The sequence below is a fragment of the Hyperolius riggenbachi genome, chromosome 5, assembly GCF_040937935.1.
Source record: "Hyperolius riggenbachi isolate aHypRig1 chromosome 5, aHypRig1.pri, whole genome shotgun sequence".
Classification (NCBI taxonomy): domain Eukaryota; kingdom Metazoa; phylum Chordata; class Amphibia; order Anura; family Hyperoliidae; genus Hyperolius; species Hyperolius riggenbachi.
Window position 1 is genome coordinate 85,348,158 of NC_090650.1, and position 18,401 is coordinate 85,366,558.

At 40.2% G+C, this 18,401-nt stretch overlaps 1 protein-coding gene across 6 annotated transcripts in view; it reads right to left on the bottom strand.

Moving 5' to 3' along the window:
• Positions 1–8,667: 8,667 nt before the first annotated feature.
• Positions 8,668–18,401, bottom strand: part of LOC137518293 (xin actin-binding repeat-containing protein 1-like) — a 41,082-nt gene continuing 31,348 nt past the window's right edge. For all 6 annotated transcript variants that reach the window (XM_068235949.1, XM_068235952.1, XM_068235953.1 and 3 more), the window contains one exon: positions 8,668–16,974. In XM_068235949.1, coding sequence (XP_068092050.1) covers positions 9,962–16,972 — 7,011 coding nt within the window. In that variant the 5' untranslated portion in view covers positions 16,973–16,974 and the 3' untranslated portion in view covers positions 8,668–9,961. The remainder of the gene's footprint in view (positions 16,975–18,401) is intronic.

An 18,401-nucleotide genomic window follows, 5' to 3' on the forward strand; every position in this document is an offset into this window, starting at 1 on the left:
CACACTCACACTACTCCTCCATTCCTCCTGCTGCTGCTGTCTGTCTGTGTTTCCCACTGCCAGGGTACACAGAATTACCTTCTGCTGCCAGTCTGCCACCAGCTATTACGTCAAACAATAGCTGCACACATAATTACTCCTCCATTCCTCCTGCTGCTGCTGCTGTCTGTCTGTGTTTCCCAACGCCAGGGTACACAGATTTACCTTCTGCTGCCACTCTGCCACCAGCTATTACGTCAAAAAATAGCTATATCTGTGTAATTGGTTGTAAAACCAAAACTACAAAACCATTACAAAAAAAAAGGTTTAATTTTTCTGAGGTGCCCGGGTTGAAAACTGTGTTGTCCCAGTTGTGTATTGGACACGATGTGGGCTGCACGACCGCTGTCTGGGACCTCCTGTTGTGTTTATTTACGGCCTGGTATCACCGCTAGGTACCAGGGCTATTATGTCACGCTGCCTACCTGCTGCCACACTCACACTACTCCTCCATTCCTCCTGCTGCTGCTGTCTGTCTGTGTTTCCCACTGCCAGGGTACACAGAATTACCTTCTGCTGCCAGTCTGCCACCAGCTATTACGTCAAACAATAGCTGCACACATAATTACTCCTCCATTCCTCCTGCTGCTGCTGCTGTCTGTCTGTGTTTCCCAACGCCAGGGTACACAGATTTACCTTCTACTGCCACTCTGCCACCAGCTATTACGTCAAAAAATAGCTATATCTGTGTAATTGGTTGTAAAACCAAAACTACAAAACCATTACAAAAAAAAAGGTTTAATTTTTCTGAGGTGCCCGGGTTGAAAACTGTGTTGTCCCAGTTGTGTATTGGACACGATGTGGGCTGCACGACCGCTGTCTGGGACCTCCTGTTGTGTTTATTTACGGCCTGGTATCACCGCTAGGTACCAGGGCTATTATGTCACGCTGCCTACCTGCTGCCACACTCACACTACTCCTCCATTCCTCCTGCTGATGCTGCTGTCTGTCTGTGTTTCCCACTGCCAGGGTACACAGAATTAGCTTCTGCTGCCACTCTGCCACCAGCTATTACGTCAAACAATAGCTGCTCACATAATTACTCCTCCATTCCTCCTGCTGCTGCTGTCTGTCTGTGTTTCCCAACGCCAGGGTACACAGATTTACCTTCTGCTGCCACTCTGCCACCAGCTATTACGTCAAAAAATAGCTATATCTGTGTAATTGGTTGTAAAACCAAAACTACAAAACCATTACAAAAAAAAAGGTTTAATTTTTCTGAGGTGCCCGGGTTGAAAACTGTGTTGTCCCAGTTGTGTATTGGACACGATGTGGGCTGCACGACCGCTGTCTGGGACCTCCTGTTGTGTTTATTTACGGCCTGGTATCACCGCTAGGTACCAGGGCTATTATGTCACGCTGCCTACCTGCTGCCACACTCACACTACTCCTCCATTCCTCCTGCTGATGCTGCTGTCTGTCTGTGTTTCCCACTGCCAGGGTACACAGAATTACCTTCTGCTGCCAGTCTGCCACCAGCTATTACGTCAAACAATAGCTGCTCACATTACTCCTCCATTCCTCCTGCTGCTGCTGCTGTCGGTCTGTGTTTCCCACTGCCAGGGTACACAGAATTACATTCTGCTGCCACTCTGCCACCAGCTATTACGTCAAACAATAGCTATATATCTGTGTAATTTGTTTTACAAACAAAACCAAAAAACCATAAAAAAAAGGTTTAATTTTTCTGAGGTGCCCTGGTTGAAAACTGTGTTGTCCCAGTTGTGTATTGGACACGATGTGGGCTGCACGACCGCTGTCTGGGACCTCCTGCCTGCTGTGTTTATTTACAGCCCTGGTATCACCGCTAGGTACCAGGGCTATTATGTCACGCTGCCTGCCTCATTGACTGCCTGCTGCCACACACTCATCCTCCTCCTCCTGCTGCTGAATTTACCTCCTGCTGTCTGTGTGTTTCCACTGCCAGGGAGCACATACAATGGCGCTTCCAACATGCGTGCGCCACCAGCTATTTGTTACGCTCAAAAATAGCTGCATTTCTTTAAAAAAAAAATTGAAAAGAGAAATAAGTGAAGAAGAAGACCATATAGAAGAAGATGAAGAAGAAGAAGATGAAGAAGAAGAAGAAGAAGAAGAAGGAGAAGAAGAGGAAGAAGATGAAGATGATGAAGAAGAAGATGAAGAAGATGAAGAAGATGAAGAAGAAGATGAAGAAGATGAAGAAGATGAAGAAGAAGATGAAGAAGATGAAGAAGAAGATGAAGAAGATGAAGAAGAAGAAGATGAAGAAGAAGAAGATGAAGAAGGAGAAGAAGAAGAAGATGAAGAAGAAGAAGATGAAGAAGATGAAGATGAAGATGAAGAAGATGAAGAAGAAGATGAAGAAGATGAAGAAGAAGAAGATGAAGAAGAAGAAGAAGATGAAGAAGATGAAGAAAAAGAAGATGAAGAAGAAGAAGATGATGATGAAGAAGATGAAGAAGATGAAGAAGAAGAAGAAGGCAATATAAAAGAAGAAGAAGAAGATATAGAAGAAGATATAGAAGAAGAAGATATAGAAGAAGAAGATATAGAAGAAGAAGAAGAAGATATAGAAGATAAAGAAGAAGAAGAAGAAGAAGAAGTATATACAGTACTGAACAAAATTCTGGACACAACTTCTCTTTTCACCTTTTTTTTTTTTAAAGGAACATCCCCACATAATCACTTGCTGTTGTTACTTGGAAAAAAAGATGTTTCTTGCATCATTCACCCTCAAAACAAGTGTAGGAAGCTATTTAAGGCCAATTCGAATAGTCAGCTCGAATAATGAGCTCGAATACCGACTCGAATAGTGAGCTCGAAGTCCGAGGTCGAATCGAATAGTAAAATTTATTCGACTCGAATATTCGACTGACCTCGAATAATTTACTATTCGAATTCGACCAAACTCGAATTTTGAAAAGGGGTATTTGAGCACCACTGATGACAGCTGTTATATGCCAATAAAAGAGCATATATACTTAAGTTGATGGTGCCGGATTCATCTTTACCATATAACTTAAATGGTAATGCCAAAAATCTTAAAGGAGGCTTCAGCAAGGAGTTTAAGGTCCTTTTTTGAGGTTGTATTTGTGCAATCCACTTTCACGCCTGAATGTATGGCTAACTGCAGGAACATAAAATAATTTTCATGGACCCAGTTTTCTCAAGGGGTAAATATATTATTGAATTGAATTTATAGTACAAATGGTGACATGTAAACACCTTCTGTTTTAAGAAGGAAATGCTGAACTTTTTATTATATGATCACGGGTATTACTTAAAGAGCTACTGGCGCAATAATTAGCCCTTTAAACTGCCATTTTGTATTAATTACATCGGGATGAAAAACATAAAAAATTAAATCGAGGTTTGTATTCTCTGCATGTTTCCATTATTAAACAGTCCTGTACACACATTTTCATATATCGGATAATGAGCTAAACAAATAAATCAAGTCAAATTAAGCTGTGCATAAACCTTAGAAGACACTTAGCTTAGACAGCTGTTTGAGGACAGTCTTGGGCTAGAATCTAGCCCTTTATATAGGTGTCCCCGAGGTTGCATAAATATCCAGCACACTAGGCCTTATACGACAGTGATGTCCGAGTGGTGCAGAAGTCTATTGTTCCCCTCCTTACCCCGCCTGCTGGTGCCATTTTCCCTCCTCCCTTTTCCATAGAAACAGACATTCTATAGCCATAGGGCATGTCTGCACATCACTTGCCTTTCACACTGCAGTGTCACCTGAGAATCGAACTCCATCATCATGGATGACACTCACTGAGCATGTGTACATATCGTAAAGAGTGACTATAGTAGAATGTAATAATCTATATATTGCTATATACTGGTATTTATTCTCCCCTTCCAATGATGTTTAGCCTTGGCTGTGAGATCATACAGCCTTCTCCCCAGAGCACTCTTTGAGATCACATTATTTTTCTGCTCATTCCACAGAGGGAACGAAAAACATTCCACAGTGATTCACCTTGCCAGCAGTTAAAGTGGACCCAAATTAAAAATGCAAGATTTCAGAAATGAAATCTATTTTCTAAATTATAATAATAAATAGCAGCCTTTTTTCAGCTGCATGATGACAAATATAAAATATTTTACATTTATTGGAGGAACCCCTCCCTTCCTTTCAAATTGCGGGAATTTTTCCGGCAAACTGGTGGAGTAGGTAGTGTCTGGCAATGGAGGAATTGCTAATGGCTACCCCCAGTATAATCCTAGCTATGAAAAGAGAAGGGTGAAAAGCATGCACTGAAATGATCATAGGTTTGAAGGAGTGTTTATTTATCTTTGTATGTGTCAGAGTGGTGCAACTAAATATTTTTAATTAAAAAAATGTTTGGTTTGGGTCAGCTTTAAGATGCTGATATCGCTAACAATTTTAAGAATGTAATTAAGGGTCAGTTAAGATTTATAATGAGCAGACATTAACTATATAATCTATAAGTAAATATTGTAAAAAATAAGCAATTTTATTAATTAAGTTATTTTCATTAGAGTTCCTCTTTAACATTAGATATAGCCATACAAGGAAAGCAGCCCAGCATATAGCAAACTTGTAGTAGTAGCAATATTTGCAACTTTGTTGTAACTGCACCCCCTGAATGAGATTATTTCTCCACCATACTGCAGTGCACTTACATTCCATTAAGGCCTGGTTCACATTGGCGTTCGCCATCAGGATTTTCCGGACCGGATCCGGACCGTATACTGTACAAACGGAACGGACGTTCGGCGATCCAATGTAAATCTATGGATCCGTACACATTCATCCGTTCCTCACTGACCGGATCCGGACTCTGGGCTACGGTCCGGATTTTTCCAACCTGCTGTATCTTTGCCGTACGTTTCATCTGGCCGCCGCACCCGGACCGGATCCTGACTACACTATCTGCACAGCAGAAACCAATGAGAAACTGAAATGACACAACACACTGGCTATAAAATCCGGCCTATGTACCCCACTTCCGTAGAGTTTTCTATGGTGATAGCGGCCATTTTGGATGGTGACACATGGGCCCAGCATTTGAGGAGTGGAGCAGCAGTGAGTTCTTGCTGGAGCTATTTGGGACCATGTCACAAGAAGAGGTCAGGACTTTCACACCTGAGGACCTGATTCTACAGGTGCAGCAGTTACTTGCCCTGTGGGACAAGGGGCACCAAGACCACAGCAATGTCAGGCTGTGCAAAAGACTGTGGGAGCAAATAGCCAAGTCCTACGTCCAGAGCTTTGATGACCTGCCCCGCAAAGAGAAAACGGCACAGGTTTTGTTGACTACAAGTGTTGTTTTGGGGGGCTTGTGGCTTTTCATTTGTGTTTTGTTTGATTGTGATGTATTCCACTTTTGCTATTGATGTGTGTCACCTTGCCAACACCGTGGCCCTGCCACGCGTGTCTCACGTGGCCCTTGCCAGCTGTGGCCCTGGTAAAAATTAAAAAGGAGACAATTCCCAGGTAAAATGAGTAAAAACACACTGGATCCATGGTCCAAACTGCAGTCTCTCTATCCAAGGATGGTCTCCACACGTCAGGCTGTCTCCAACAATGACTCCAGGGCTTCTGCAGACTTCCCAGACCCCAGGAATTTATATAGTCTGTTATCTCTTTAAAAAACGGATCCGGATAGCAAACGGATCAGAAACAGATGAAAATCCGGATGCAAACAGACCGGATCCTGACCGGATCCGGATTGCAACCGGATGCATCCGGACCGGATCCGGACGGAACGGATCCGGACATCTGGTCCGTTTTGGTAAAAAACGCAAATGTGAACCGGGCCTTAACCTCCTTAGCGGTAACCCCGTGTGTGACACGGGGTAAGCCGCCGGAGGGTGCCGCTCAGGCTCTGCTGGGCCGATTTAAATAATTTTTTTTTTGCTGGACGCAGCTAGCACTTTGCTAGCTGCGCCAGCACCCCGATCGCCGCCGCGCCCGATCGCTGCTATCCGGTGCGGCGCGCGGCCCCCCCCCCCCAGACCCCGTGCGCTGCCTGGCCAATCAGTGCCAGGCAGCACCGAGGGTTGGATCCGGAGTCCCAATGACGTCCCGACGTCGCTTTGAACGGGATTTCCTGATCGGAGATCGCCGAAGGCGATCGAAGCGGGCGGGGGGATGCCGCTGAGCAGCGGCTATCCTGTAGCGAGCCCTGGGCTCGCTACATGATTTATAAAAAAATAAATAAAAAAAAACTGCTGCGCTGCCCCCTGGCGGTATTTTTCATACCGCCAAGGGGGTTAAAGTCTTAAAGGAGAACTGTAGTGAGAGGGATATGGAGGCTGCCATATTTATTTCCTTTTAAGCAATACCAGTTGCCTGGCAGCCCTGATGGTCTATTTGCCTAAAGAAGTGTCTGAATCACACCAGAAACAAGCATGCAGCTAATCTTTCATATCTGTCTAAATTTGTCAGAAACACCTGATCTGCTGCATGCTTGTTCAGGGCCTATGGCTGGAAGTATTAGAGGCAGAGGATCAGCTGAATAGCCAGGCAACTGGTATTGCTTAAAATGAAATAAATATGGCAGCCTCCATATACCTCTCACTACAGTTCTCCTTTAATCAGGAACTGACCAACATATTTATGGACAATATCTACAAAATAGTGCAATTGATAATGGTTATGCCTGGTACACACCATGCCATTTCCCATCAGATAGATGGCTCAATAGATAATGTCCGACAGATCCGATCGGATTTCCGGTCATTTTTCTGATCGATTTTCTGATCACTTCTATGCAAATCGATCAGAACTGATCAGAAATCAGATCGGACCTGTCGGAAATTATCTATTCGACCCATCTATCTAATGGGAAATTGCATGGTGTGTACCAGGCTTAAGACTTTAAACAATATTACTAATATCACTTTGCAATTTGCTGAGTTGCTTTTTCAGATGTACTTATTTCTACTGATTTCTCTTTTTATATAGCTTTTTTCAGTTAAAGAATATATTTTATTATGTTTGGTCATATCAATGTAGATTTGATACAAAGTAAAAATAGATAAATGGTATTCTGAAATGTGAAAAACATTTATATCACATCTTAACAGTAAAAATAAATATACGAAAATAACATAAAAAGAACAATCTTCTGTTTTTATCTATAGGTCGCCTATATACCTTTGACCATAAAATAACATTTTTTTATGGTTTCAGATTCTTTGTCTTTTCAGCATAATGGTAATAATTTTCTGAATTCTGAGTTTGAAGTTTGGGTGCCTTGTCCCCTCATTTCATGATTGCGGTCAAAAAACATTATTATCAATGCTATGCATGAGTTTATATTTTTAATTAGTGTAATCTTATGTCTGTAATTAGTGTGACTCAATTGACCATATGAAGGATACAATTTTATGCACTGCAATGTTTTATCTAACTAACAAAGTTAACTAAAATTCTAAATGCCACATATATTTCCAGTAATTACTACCAAATAGCAATACAAAGGTTTTTTACATCTTTTCATTTTTTAATGTGAAAAAAAGGACATTTTCTGAGAACAGTTTTCACTGTGGGCATTACTATGGAAGACTGTATCCAGAACATCCAGCATACAGAAGCAGTCCTTACTGGCAGTAATGCTGTAACCGAAATGTATTTAGAACAACAGAAAGCAGATATAGCATAGTGTGTAAATAACTCATCAGCTGCAGCCCTGTTCCTGTGTCACTTTCTGCTTCACGCAGTTCTAAAGTAAATAGAGATTACAGCCAGGAAGAGCTCATTCTGAATGGTGGGTGTAAGCATCCAAGAACAGGAATAACACAAGGGTCCTTCTCTTTATATCCTTTCTCTGTAGTTGAAAAATCTCTCAGCTGTTCTCATATGATCTGTGAGAAAGCAGTGTGTTTGGGCAGGGCAGAAACAAACATGAAACATTTCTCGGTGAATAGGGACAGTAGAGTGGCACCTATCTACATGGTACAGTCCTGGCCTCGATGCCAACTTTAGAAGACTTTAGAAGCAGGGACCTGACAGACAGGGCATTTCCTTCATACAGGCTGTGATAAGAGACTTCTGAAAAGCCTTCTAATGTTACTGCCTAATAGCTCCATAGGTATGTGGGGTTTACAGAAGGACAATTTCTTTGGTAGTTAACATTTAAGGGGCAAACCATTTATTTGTGCTAGAAGAAGAGCCATTGACATATAAAGTTGTAAAGTTTTGATTTTTTGAATATTGATTTCATAAGTTTATTTACTTTTTCTGGTGGTCATGAGCGACATGGGAGTTGAACCAAATATGACAGCATGGTCCAAATGCAGTTCACTTCTTTACCTACATTTTCTCCCAGGTGATATTTTAACAACTTGGAAATAAAATGGCTTTTAAACCACCAGCAAGCAAACACATTTTTAAAAGTACTTTTTCACCTTCTTTTTGGTACTTTTTCCATTGCAAAGTGCTAAAAAAGTTATTTTAAATTAAAAATTATCTCCCAGGAGAAAACTCAGAAGAAAATGTGAATTACATATGGTCCCTTGTGCAAAAAAATAAATAAATAAAACCATGTGACTGAGTTTATTAGAAATGTCCTGCATTTTCTGCACAGCCTATAACAATATGATCAAAATAAAAGTTCTATAAAACCTGTAGTTAATTTATAAATAACAAAATAGATAATTGAAGAAGATCACATTCACAAGTTTATTACGCAGCAGGTTAAACAAAGAATTTATCACAGACAGTACATAACAGATACAAAAGATTTGAATGAAAAAAAAATAAAAATACAAAGGTGATTCATTTTTCTATATATGAAACTTTTTTTTGGCATAAAACTCTATAAAAACATCACTTCTGATATGATAAATAATAAATTATTTTCCCAATATTTAAATACTCTAAAACTTTTTTTAAAATGAAAATGCATATATTGGAAAGCAAATGTAAAAAACAAGACACATATTTTACTGGATATTTATTTATAAACTTTTGTATTGCATAAAGCTTGAATGCTTTAAGGCACAAAGGTGACATAACACATTATTAGATGGTTCCACATAAGTGAACAGTTTTAATTTTCCATAACATTTTATGTTTAAAGATAGTAGAGTAGTGGACTTTCAAATACATTGTCTAAATTAAGACATTATTTGGGAATTTTCGGAGTGTGTATAGATATATGTATTTAAGTGTACACAAAAATAGCAGTCAGATTTTTCACTCTAAACTATCCCAAACATATTTTTTTAATAAGTTCCAGGTGATGGTTTATAACGGACTAGATAACTAAAGCTGACTCTAACCTACAGCAATTTAGGGCCCGTTCAGATCACAAATGCGGATGGCCATGCGTGCAGAACGCGTGCAAACCGCAACGCGTACGAACGCATGGCCATCCGTGTTTGTGTGCGTTGCGTGGCTGATCCCATCACTTAAAAGTGAATGGGACAGCCACGCGTTTTAGCAAAATCTGCGTGCAGCATGCGTTCCCGGACCGCACAGGTCCGGAACGCATGCAGAGTGAACATCAGACAGTGCACTCTATGCAATGTCTGATGTCGTGCGTATCGGCCACCTGCACGCGTTTCCAAAACGCGGCTGGAAACGCGTGCAGTGTGAACGGGCCCTTAGGGTTTTCTTTCAAATATCTCTTTACTAGTGTAGACATTAATTTTATTATTAGCTAGAAGCTAGGACATTTAATATTTCCCTGGAAGCTTAGAGGTTACTGTCAAAGAATTAAGTAAGTAGACAGTAAAATAACTCATAGTAAAGCTTCAAAACATTCATTGGGGATTAGTTTTTTTTTTTCAGCCAATTTTAATCTGGCTATAGATTGGAATATGGCAAAAGAACTTAGTACCGTGCAAATAAGATTCCCCTCATGTCTAGTGTAACATGGACTGAACAGTCTGAAAAAACTGATATTTAGAAATTCTCAATAAAAATACATTGTTTTGGTGGACTAAAAAAATATTATTTGGCTGGTTTTGAATTTGCAAAAGTAACAAACACCACTCCTCCTGTATTGTTTGTTGTGCTGTTGGGGTTTTCTGCTGCACTCATTGCGTGTCTTCTAAGAAGAGGAGAGGAAGTCACCTCATATCGGGGATGAGATGATACAACCTCATAGGTTGATGAACTTTGGGTGTCTGACTGTTTTGTTACTGTTGTAGATGTCTTGGACCTTATAATTTTGTTACCATATTGATCAGATTCTTCATATTTTTCAGACACTATTGTTGTACCAATTACTTTTGGCCCTTCTAGTCCAGTTTTCAACTCTAGGACACTTTTTTGACGTTGAGTGTTCGGACTTGACGGTGAGGTGAGGTTTGACTCATTATTTTGCTCAGGAACTGCTGGAATACGTAGAAGGTCAGCTGAAGAACATTGTCTATTATCAGTGCAAGTGCTGCTTTGACTGAAGGGATCTTTGCATTCCTGGATATTTTTCATTGAAGATGATGAAGATGGACAGCTTCCATTTTGATGTGTTGGCTTTCGGGCTGCAGATTCAATAGTAATAAAAGATGGAGATGTCGGAGAAAGACGACTTGGAACAGCAGTCACCTCTAGCTCAGATTTTCTGTTTTCTGCCCTTTCTTGATTATTGAAAGCATTAAGATATTTTTGTTCATATATTTGTGGTAGTTTGTCTGGTTTAGACTTACTTGAAACAATGCTAATTTTTCGAATGTTGTTGGATGTAGTTGAGGAACTTTCAAGAGATTCTCGGAAAAGACTTGAAAGACTTGTGATATCAGAGTCTGATTTTAAATTTGAAACAGAATAAAGTGCTTTCTTAATTGTCTCCTCAATATCTAGCAGTCTTGCTAATGTCTGCTCTTTTAAATGCTTTATTTCAGTACTTGCTTTTTCAAGATCCTCAAAGGCAAGTTCAACCGATGAGACACTTTCTGTATCATCCTTTGGCAATTCAAAACTTTCATCTTTGTGCCCTTCATTTTGCTTATGAGTAGGGAGAGATGTTTCTTTACTGCTCGCAACCCAATCTGGAACAGTTTCAAATAGACCCTTCATGGATTTCACATCTACAGTGCTGGTGTCTTCAAATTCTTCTACTTTTTTCAAAATCATCTCAAGCTCATCTTGCTTTCTCAAGTTTTCAAAAATGTCTGTTGCTGCTTTAACATTTTCCTTCATAATTTCGTCCATGTGGATAGATAATCTTTTTCGCTTTTCATCTTCTGTTTCTCTCCTCTTTTTTACCCTCATAACAACACCTTTGCTGTCACTGTTACTGTAACTACTCTTTGAGTCTGTTTCATTGACACTTGTGTTTTCTACTGTTTTCTCTTGATTATTTATGCTTTTGTAGCCACTTGGGTTATCTTCTGAAATGCTTTCTAACTGTCCCTGCTCTGTGGTACAAAACTTGACATCATTGACTGAAGTAGTACTACATTCATTTAATAGTTTTTCTGTGGTTTGAGAGTCTGGTATGGATTTACAGACATCCTTGCATGCTTGATCTTTGGTGAGTCTTTCAACACTGGTCATGTCTGCAACTTGAGAGAGCATTTGCTTTTCAGACCCTTCATGTTCCTTTATACAACGGTATGTATCAACAAGCTCAGTTGAGCCAACAATAGAAGAGTCAACCTCATTTGACATACTTTCGGGATCTGTTAAAATTGTGGAGCAAGAATTATCTGTCAAAATAGTAGACATAGGAGAAGAAGCTGGAGTTGAGGTGACTAAAGCTTTAGGTCTACGACGAGGAGGGGGACGTGTACCTGGTAAAAGATGTTTTGGTTTTGGTGGTGGCACAGGTTTTTTCCTTGGTGCTGTCAGAGATTTATTTTCAGCGTTTGCAGTCACATCAGTTGTGCTTTCACTTGCCTTTTGGTTAATGGGAGCAGGAATTGTCAAAACTGGATCATTCACTTTTGTGATGTCATCTTTTCTTGCCTCAACATTACTTGTATTGGAAGCTTGACACGTTTCTTGTCCAATCACAGCAGCTGAAGAAGGATAAGAATCATTGTCAGATGGTTGCACTGATTTAATCTGACCTTCATTTTTAATCTGCTGAACCTCAGACTTTCGTTTGTTAGCAGCGTAAGACTGACCTGCATTTCTGTATATCATAGCAGCTTTAAAGTCACCCTTTGATATATTAACATTAGACTTTTGAAGGGACTGAAGGGCAGATGTTAAATTACCTTTTACAACTTCCTCCTTTTCTACTGCTCTCTGCTCTGCTGAAGCATTCTGTAATGCTCTGATCGCTGCCTTTACATCTCCTCTGACAATTTCTTCACTTCCCTCGTTCTCTAACTGTGTTTTATAGTCATAATCAGAAAAGGGATTTAAATATTTTCTTTCTTGTTTGGGTGACTTGTCATCATCTTTAATACTCATATTTCCTGATCTAGAGAGCTCACTATCCACCAGTGTAGCCTCCTTCTCCTCCTCCTCCTCCTGAGAAACACTGACCTTTTTGGTTGATGCTGTAGATTTCTGGACACTTGAATAAGTTGTCTGTTTTTCTTGAACTTTAATCTTGGCACTCGTGGTATGCTTTGTGGCTGTGCATTCTTGATACAGTGTTGCTTGAATGGGTTGTACATTATTCAGTGGAGCATCTTTTTTGGTAAGCTGGGTTTCTTGGTTGGTTCTTTGAATCTTGCACTGAACTTGCTGCTGAATGCTTTTGGCTTCAGCTGTGGCTTGCCTTAGATCTGACAAAGCAGCTTGAAGATCACTACTGTTGCAGGGACTTTGTTCTGCATTGGAGAGGGAAGCCCCGACACAACACTGTTTGACTGATGTGCATTGGCTCTTTTGTTCAGATGTGCATTTGATGACTTTGGTTTCTTGTACATTGGTTACGTTTCTTTTTGTGTCACTTAGAATGATGTCTTGTTTTGCTACTTTGCATCCCTTTGTAGCTTTTTGAACATCAGTGGTTCCAGTAGTTTCCAGCATTCCACAAGATTGCACCTGCTGTGTAGGCTGTATAGGATGGAATACAGGAGTGGATGTGATATATACACATTCTGGACCTCCAATGCTTTGGTTATCACTTTGTTTTCCAGTACTATGGTTTTCAGATTCAACAGTACCTTCAAAAATGGGTTGACTTGGAGAAAATGCAAGAGCATCTATTTCAGACTCAGCTTGAAGGCTTTTTAAGTAATTCAAATCGCCTTTTTCAATGCAGCTTGTGTATAACTGTACATTTCCTTTTTCAATTTCATCACGGGTCACTGAGACTTTGGCTTTGTTTTCTTGACTACAAGCAAGGAGAGAACCAATAGTGGATTTCACATCACCTTTTGCAATGACCTCCTCATTCAAATGAAATTTGCAAGTTGATGAAATAGAGTAAATGATGATCTTCACTGAGCCTCTTTCAGATTCTTCCATAATAATGCCAGTCTTATTAGTGGTATCTTCATTTAATAATATTTTTAGTGCTTTAGCTACATCATCTCTGATGGATTCTTTGTCTTCTTCTCTGGATTGGATTGTTTCTAACAGATTTAGTCCAGTCATTTGAAGATGTCCACTACAACTTTCTTCAACCAAGAGACCATATGGTTCAATATCAGTTCTGTGGAGTAATTGTAAAAGTATTCTCTGTAGATTGCCTCCGACAATTTCTTCCTTTTGGATATCTGTTTTACACTGTACTGTTGATTGAAATTTTGTCATCTTTACATTCCCACCATGGATATTTTCTATAACAATTCCTTTATTCTGAATAATTTTGCAAGAGAAGAATGCATCAAGGGTTTCTTTCACAGTTATTTCTCTTTGCTCAATACTAGTTGAATGTGTGCTATCAAATTTGTCGAGAGGTGTACTTTCAAATAACCATGTAGTGCTTTTTACATTGGCTTGAGGAATATCTTCTGTAGCTTGAAAAGCTGCTGGGCTTTCTGTATCTTTTAGGCTGTCTAGAGGTTGAGACTCAAATAACCAAGTGCTCCTCTTTACATCTCCTTTTTGATTATCTTCTCTTTGCACTTTAATTATCCCTTTATGTTCTTGATCTTCTCCTTTCAAGCTATCTATGGGTTGGTTTTCAAAGAGCCATGTAGAAGTTCTAACGTTTCCTTTTTGCACATCACTGACACTAACCAGTCGGACATACTTTTTTTGGCTCACTTGCTCAGTTTCGAAAAGCTGCTTGTTTGAAAGGACATCTCCCTTTTGAACATCATCAACTGTTCTAGCAGGACATTTGGCAATATCAGTGGTGGCATCCAGTGGTTCTGTCTCAAATCTCCACCGTGCAGACTTGACACAGCCTTTCTCAATATCTTCTTGTGTAACAGCTCTGATGACGAACACTTCTTCATCTTTATTAATTCTATCAAGAGGTTTGGTTTCAAAAAGCCACTTTGCACCTCTCACATCCCCTTTTTGTATTTCCTCTTTCTTTACTGATGTCACCTCATGGTATTCACCACCTTTGTCTTGTATAGCATACAGTGGCTTACTTTCGAAAAGCATGGTGCATGATTTAACGTCTCCTTTCATGAGAGATTCTTGCACTTTAATAATCTCCTGCTCATCAGACTCCTGGTGGATTTGATCTAAAGAATAGGTTTCAAAGATAAATTTTTTTCCACCCACATCTCCTCCTTTGATTTCTCTATCAGGTGACAATTCTTGAAAACCATCTTTGTTGACTTTTAATGAATCCATCGGGCAATTTTCAAAAAGCCAGGTGAATTTATTTACAGAGCCTGCCTGTATATTTTCTTCTGCAGGAATATTTTCTTTCAATAGATTTACTTTTTCGTTTGGTTTTGATTCAAAAATCTCCTTCACTCTGGAAACCTCACCTGACTGGATTTCAACACGGCTTGCATACCTAATCATTTTGGGGAATTCTCTAGCAGAGAAATTACTTTCTAAAGGTTCTGTTTCAAACAAATGTTTTGTTGTTTTAACGCTGACTCCTAAATCTCCATGGGAAACACTGTTCACTCTTATGTAACGTTCTTCTGAGTCTTTGATGGCATCCAGTGGTTGAGTTTCAAACATCCAAGTATAAGATTTAACATCACCTTGAACAAGAGCTTCCTTCTGTGGCTTCTCTGATTTATCATATAACATATCAATGGGCTGGGTTTCAAAGAGCCATCTGCATTTCTTCACATCCCCTTTTTGTAAAACCTCTTTCTGGCTAATACCTTGTGAATCTTTTGAAAAAACATCAGTAGGTTGCGTTTCAAAGAGCCATTTGGCTGTGCCCACATCACCAGACATAATTTCTTGCTTAGTGATACCTTTTATTATATCAACTTTTTGGATACCATCGTTAAATTGATCCAGAGGCCTGGTTTCAAACATCCATTTGTAATTTTTAACATCACCACTTATTTCTTGCTCCCGACTAACAGATGTGACTTCATGATAGTTGCCCAAACTATCTTCAATAGCATAAAGCGGAGTGTTTTCAAATAATGCTTGATTAGCCTTCACATTCCCTATTTTTATGTTTTCCTGGTCAGAAACATGAACACTCTGGGAGGCTTTGATGTTATCTAAAGGATATGTTTCAAATAAATGTTTAAATGTCTTAACTTCTCCTTTCACAATTTCTTGTGTGTCTTTTCCAAACTGCTTTCTCAACTCTCCTTCTTGGTTTGATAGTCTGTCCAGGGAGCACGTCTCAAAAGCATGTTTCCTTTGTTTAACATCTCCCTTTTCTTCATTTAATAGTTCAACCTTTTTCAATTGGCCAACTTCCATGCTCCCTTTTAGTCTTTCCATTGGCTGGGTTTCAAACATCCAAAGTGTGGACTTCACATCACCAGGCAGTATTTCTTCCTTGGAGGCAAATTGGTTCTCAATGTTGCCATTTATAGAGTCCAAATATTGTGTCTCAAATACATTGTATTGCTTAGAGGAATCTGTCCCTTGGATTGTATCTATAGATGCCTGGAACACTCCTTCGTCCATATGTTCTTTTATTGTGTCCAGAGGCTGAGTTTCAAAGATCCACTTTGCTGCATTCACACCACCTTTTGCTATTTCCTCCAAGGAAATTCCCCGGATAAGCTGAACCTTAGACTTGTCTTTGTTAATAGTGTCTAATGGCTGGGTTTCAAACAGCCACCTTGCTGTGTTTACATTGTTGTCTTGGGTTTCTTCCCTACAAATGGATTTTATTTCATGGATATTCCCAGTTTTGTCTCTTATGGCACACAAAGGCTCAGTCTGGAAAAGTTTAATGGTTTTGCTTACATCTCCCTTTGTTTGTTGTACTTCAGACTTAAGCTGGAGTATACTGTTTTCTTCTACAGAGTTGCAGCGGCCTACTTCATCTAGAGATTGTGTCTCAAATAGCATTTTGGTGCCCTTCACATCTACCTTTTCGACTGGATCTTTTAGGACAGCTTCTTGCACTTCAGTGTCTTCAGGATAGATTTTATTCAATGAATCAAGTGGTTGGGTTTCAAAAAGCCACAAAGCTGTTTTTACGTCACCTTTTGTTTGACCTTCTCTTAAAGGAGAGGAGTCGCTACCATCTATACGTGTTTCATTTTGAAACCTCAAAGATCTATTTTTGACATCTCCACCAAGTACGGATTCCTCTTCAGTCACTTTCCGACTACCTTGATGTTCTCCAATGGTATCCAAGTTCCAGTTTTCAAAGATCCAGCGCATGGATTGCACTTCTCCAGGTAACACAGCATCTAAGTTGATTGAAGCTTGTTGGTTAGGCTCATCTGTGCTTAACAGTTCATTAATGTCCGTGGTAACAGCATGCTCTAAGTTTTTTCTGAGCTCTGGATGCATGTGACGATAAAGTCTTTTTAGTTCGTTTACTTGCCGCTGTTCATAGAATTTGGAAAATGATTCTTTTGGAGGTGGTGGAGGCATAAAGCTTTGGTCTTGTGCACCAGTTACTGAGTGTTGTAGTGACTCAGGTGGAGGTGGTAAAGGTAGGTCAGCATCAAGTCTCTTTTCTTGAGGTCCCTTGGTGATGTTGTCTGCCATCTCTGGAAATAAGAAATACAATGGTTAACACATTTTTGCTTCTTTCTTTCCAATATAAATATTGTTTACTAAACAAAGCTGATATTACTATTAGAAGGACAAATACATGTTGAATTATTACTTTATCTAAACTAGAGTACTAGTTGTTATCAATAGAGCAAATACATAACATTATTTGTTCCCTTCCTATGTGGAGATACAGGAAGCAGTGTTGCTTGTGAATTTTCGCCAAAGTAATTTTCGCATCGAAAATGGCATTTTTGATTTCGAGAAAATGTTTGCAAAAATACAGAGTATTTTTGCAATATGGTAAAAATTCACAAAAACACATTTTTTTTTTTCGTGAAAATGCTGGATCCATTGTTTACAGATGCAGTGTTGTATATACTGTGTATCTGCAGGTTTTTCTCTGCACCTCCAGCCATGGGTCCAGCTAACACTACACTAACTATGATGATACAGTCCAAAAGTGCTTTCTCTTTCTGCTGCCTTCTTATCCCAACTTGGCCAAAGGTTCAGAAGTGCAGCAGCCGGTACTGAGTCACCTACTTTCAGTCAGAATTTTGATGCATATGCATCTTGACTAGATATGTGATACTTACCGTACTTACTTATTACGTATCTAGTCTTGACTAGATACATAATAAGTAACACCTGGCTGATACAGGCTTAGTGTTAGCACTAGCAGTGCAACAAAGTGGAGATGCAGACAAGCCATTATACACAAGTGATGGCAAGGCAATGGAGTTATGATATCTTCTCTTTGAAGTGTACCTGAGACAAACCTCCGGTAAAAACCAAATCAAACATTTACCTAAGAAGGAGGAAGCCTCTGGATCCTAGAGGATTTCCACGCCATCTTCCAGTCCACTGTTGCCAAGCACAAGCCCCCTCCAAATAAATCTGATGAGAGCCTGTTGGATTTCAAGCTCGTGACCATGCTCCTCTTCAAGTACGAGCATTACCATACTGTGCCTGCATGAGCATGACCATGTCTGCATAGTAAGCCAGAGCCACTTGTGCATGAGGAGCTCTGTGCTACTGCTTAAAGAGACTCTGTAACAACAAAAACCTCCCCTGGGGGGTACTCACCTCGGGTGGGGGAAGCCTCCGGATCCTAATGAGGCTTCCCACGCCGTCCTCTGTCCCACGGGGGTCTCGCCGCAGCCCTCCGAACAGCCGGCGACTGTGCCGACTGTCAGTTCAATATTTACCTTTGCTGGCTCCAGCGGGGGCGCTGTGGCGACTTTCGGCACGGAAATAGACGGAAATACCCGATCTCCGTCGGGTCCGCTCTACTGCGCAGGCGCCGGAAACTTGCGCCTGCGCAGTAGAGCAGACCCGACGGCGATCGGGTATTTCCGCCTACTTCGGCGCCGAGAGGCATCAGAGCGCCTGCGCAGGAGCCAGGAAGGTAAATAATGACGTC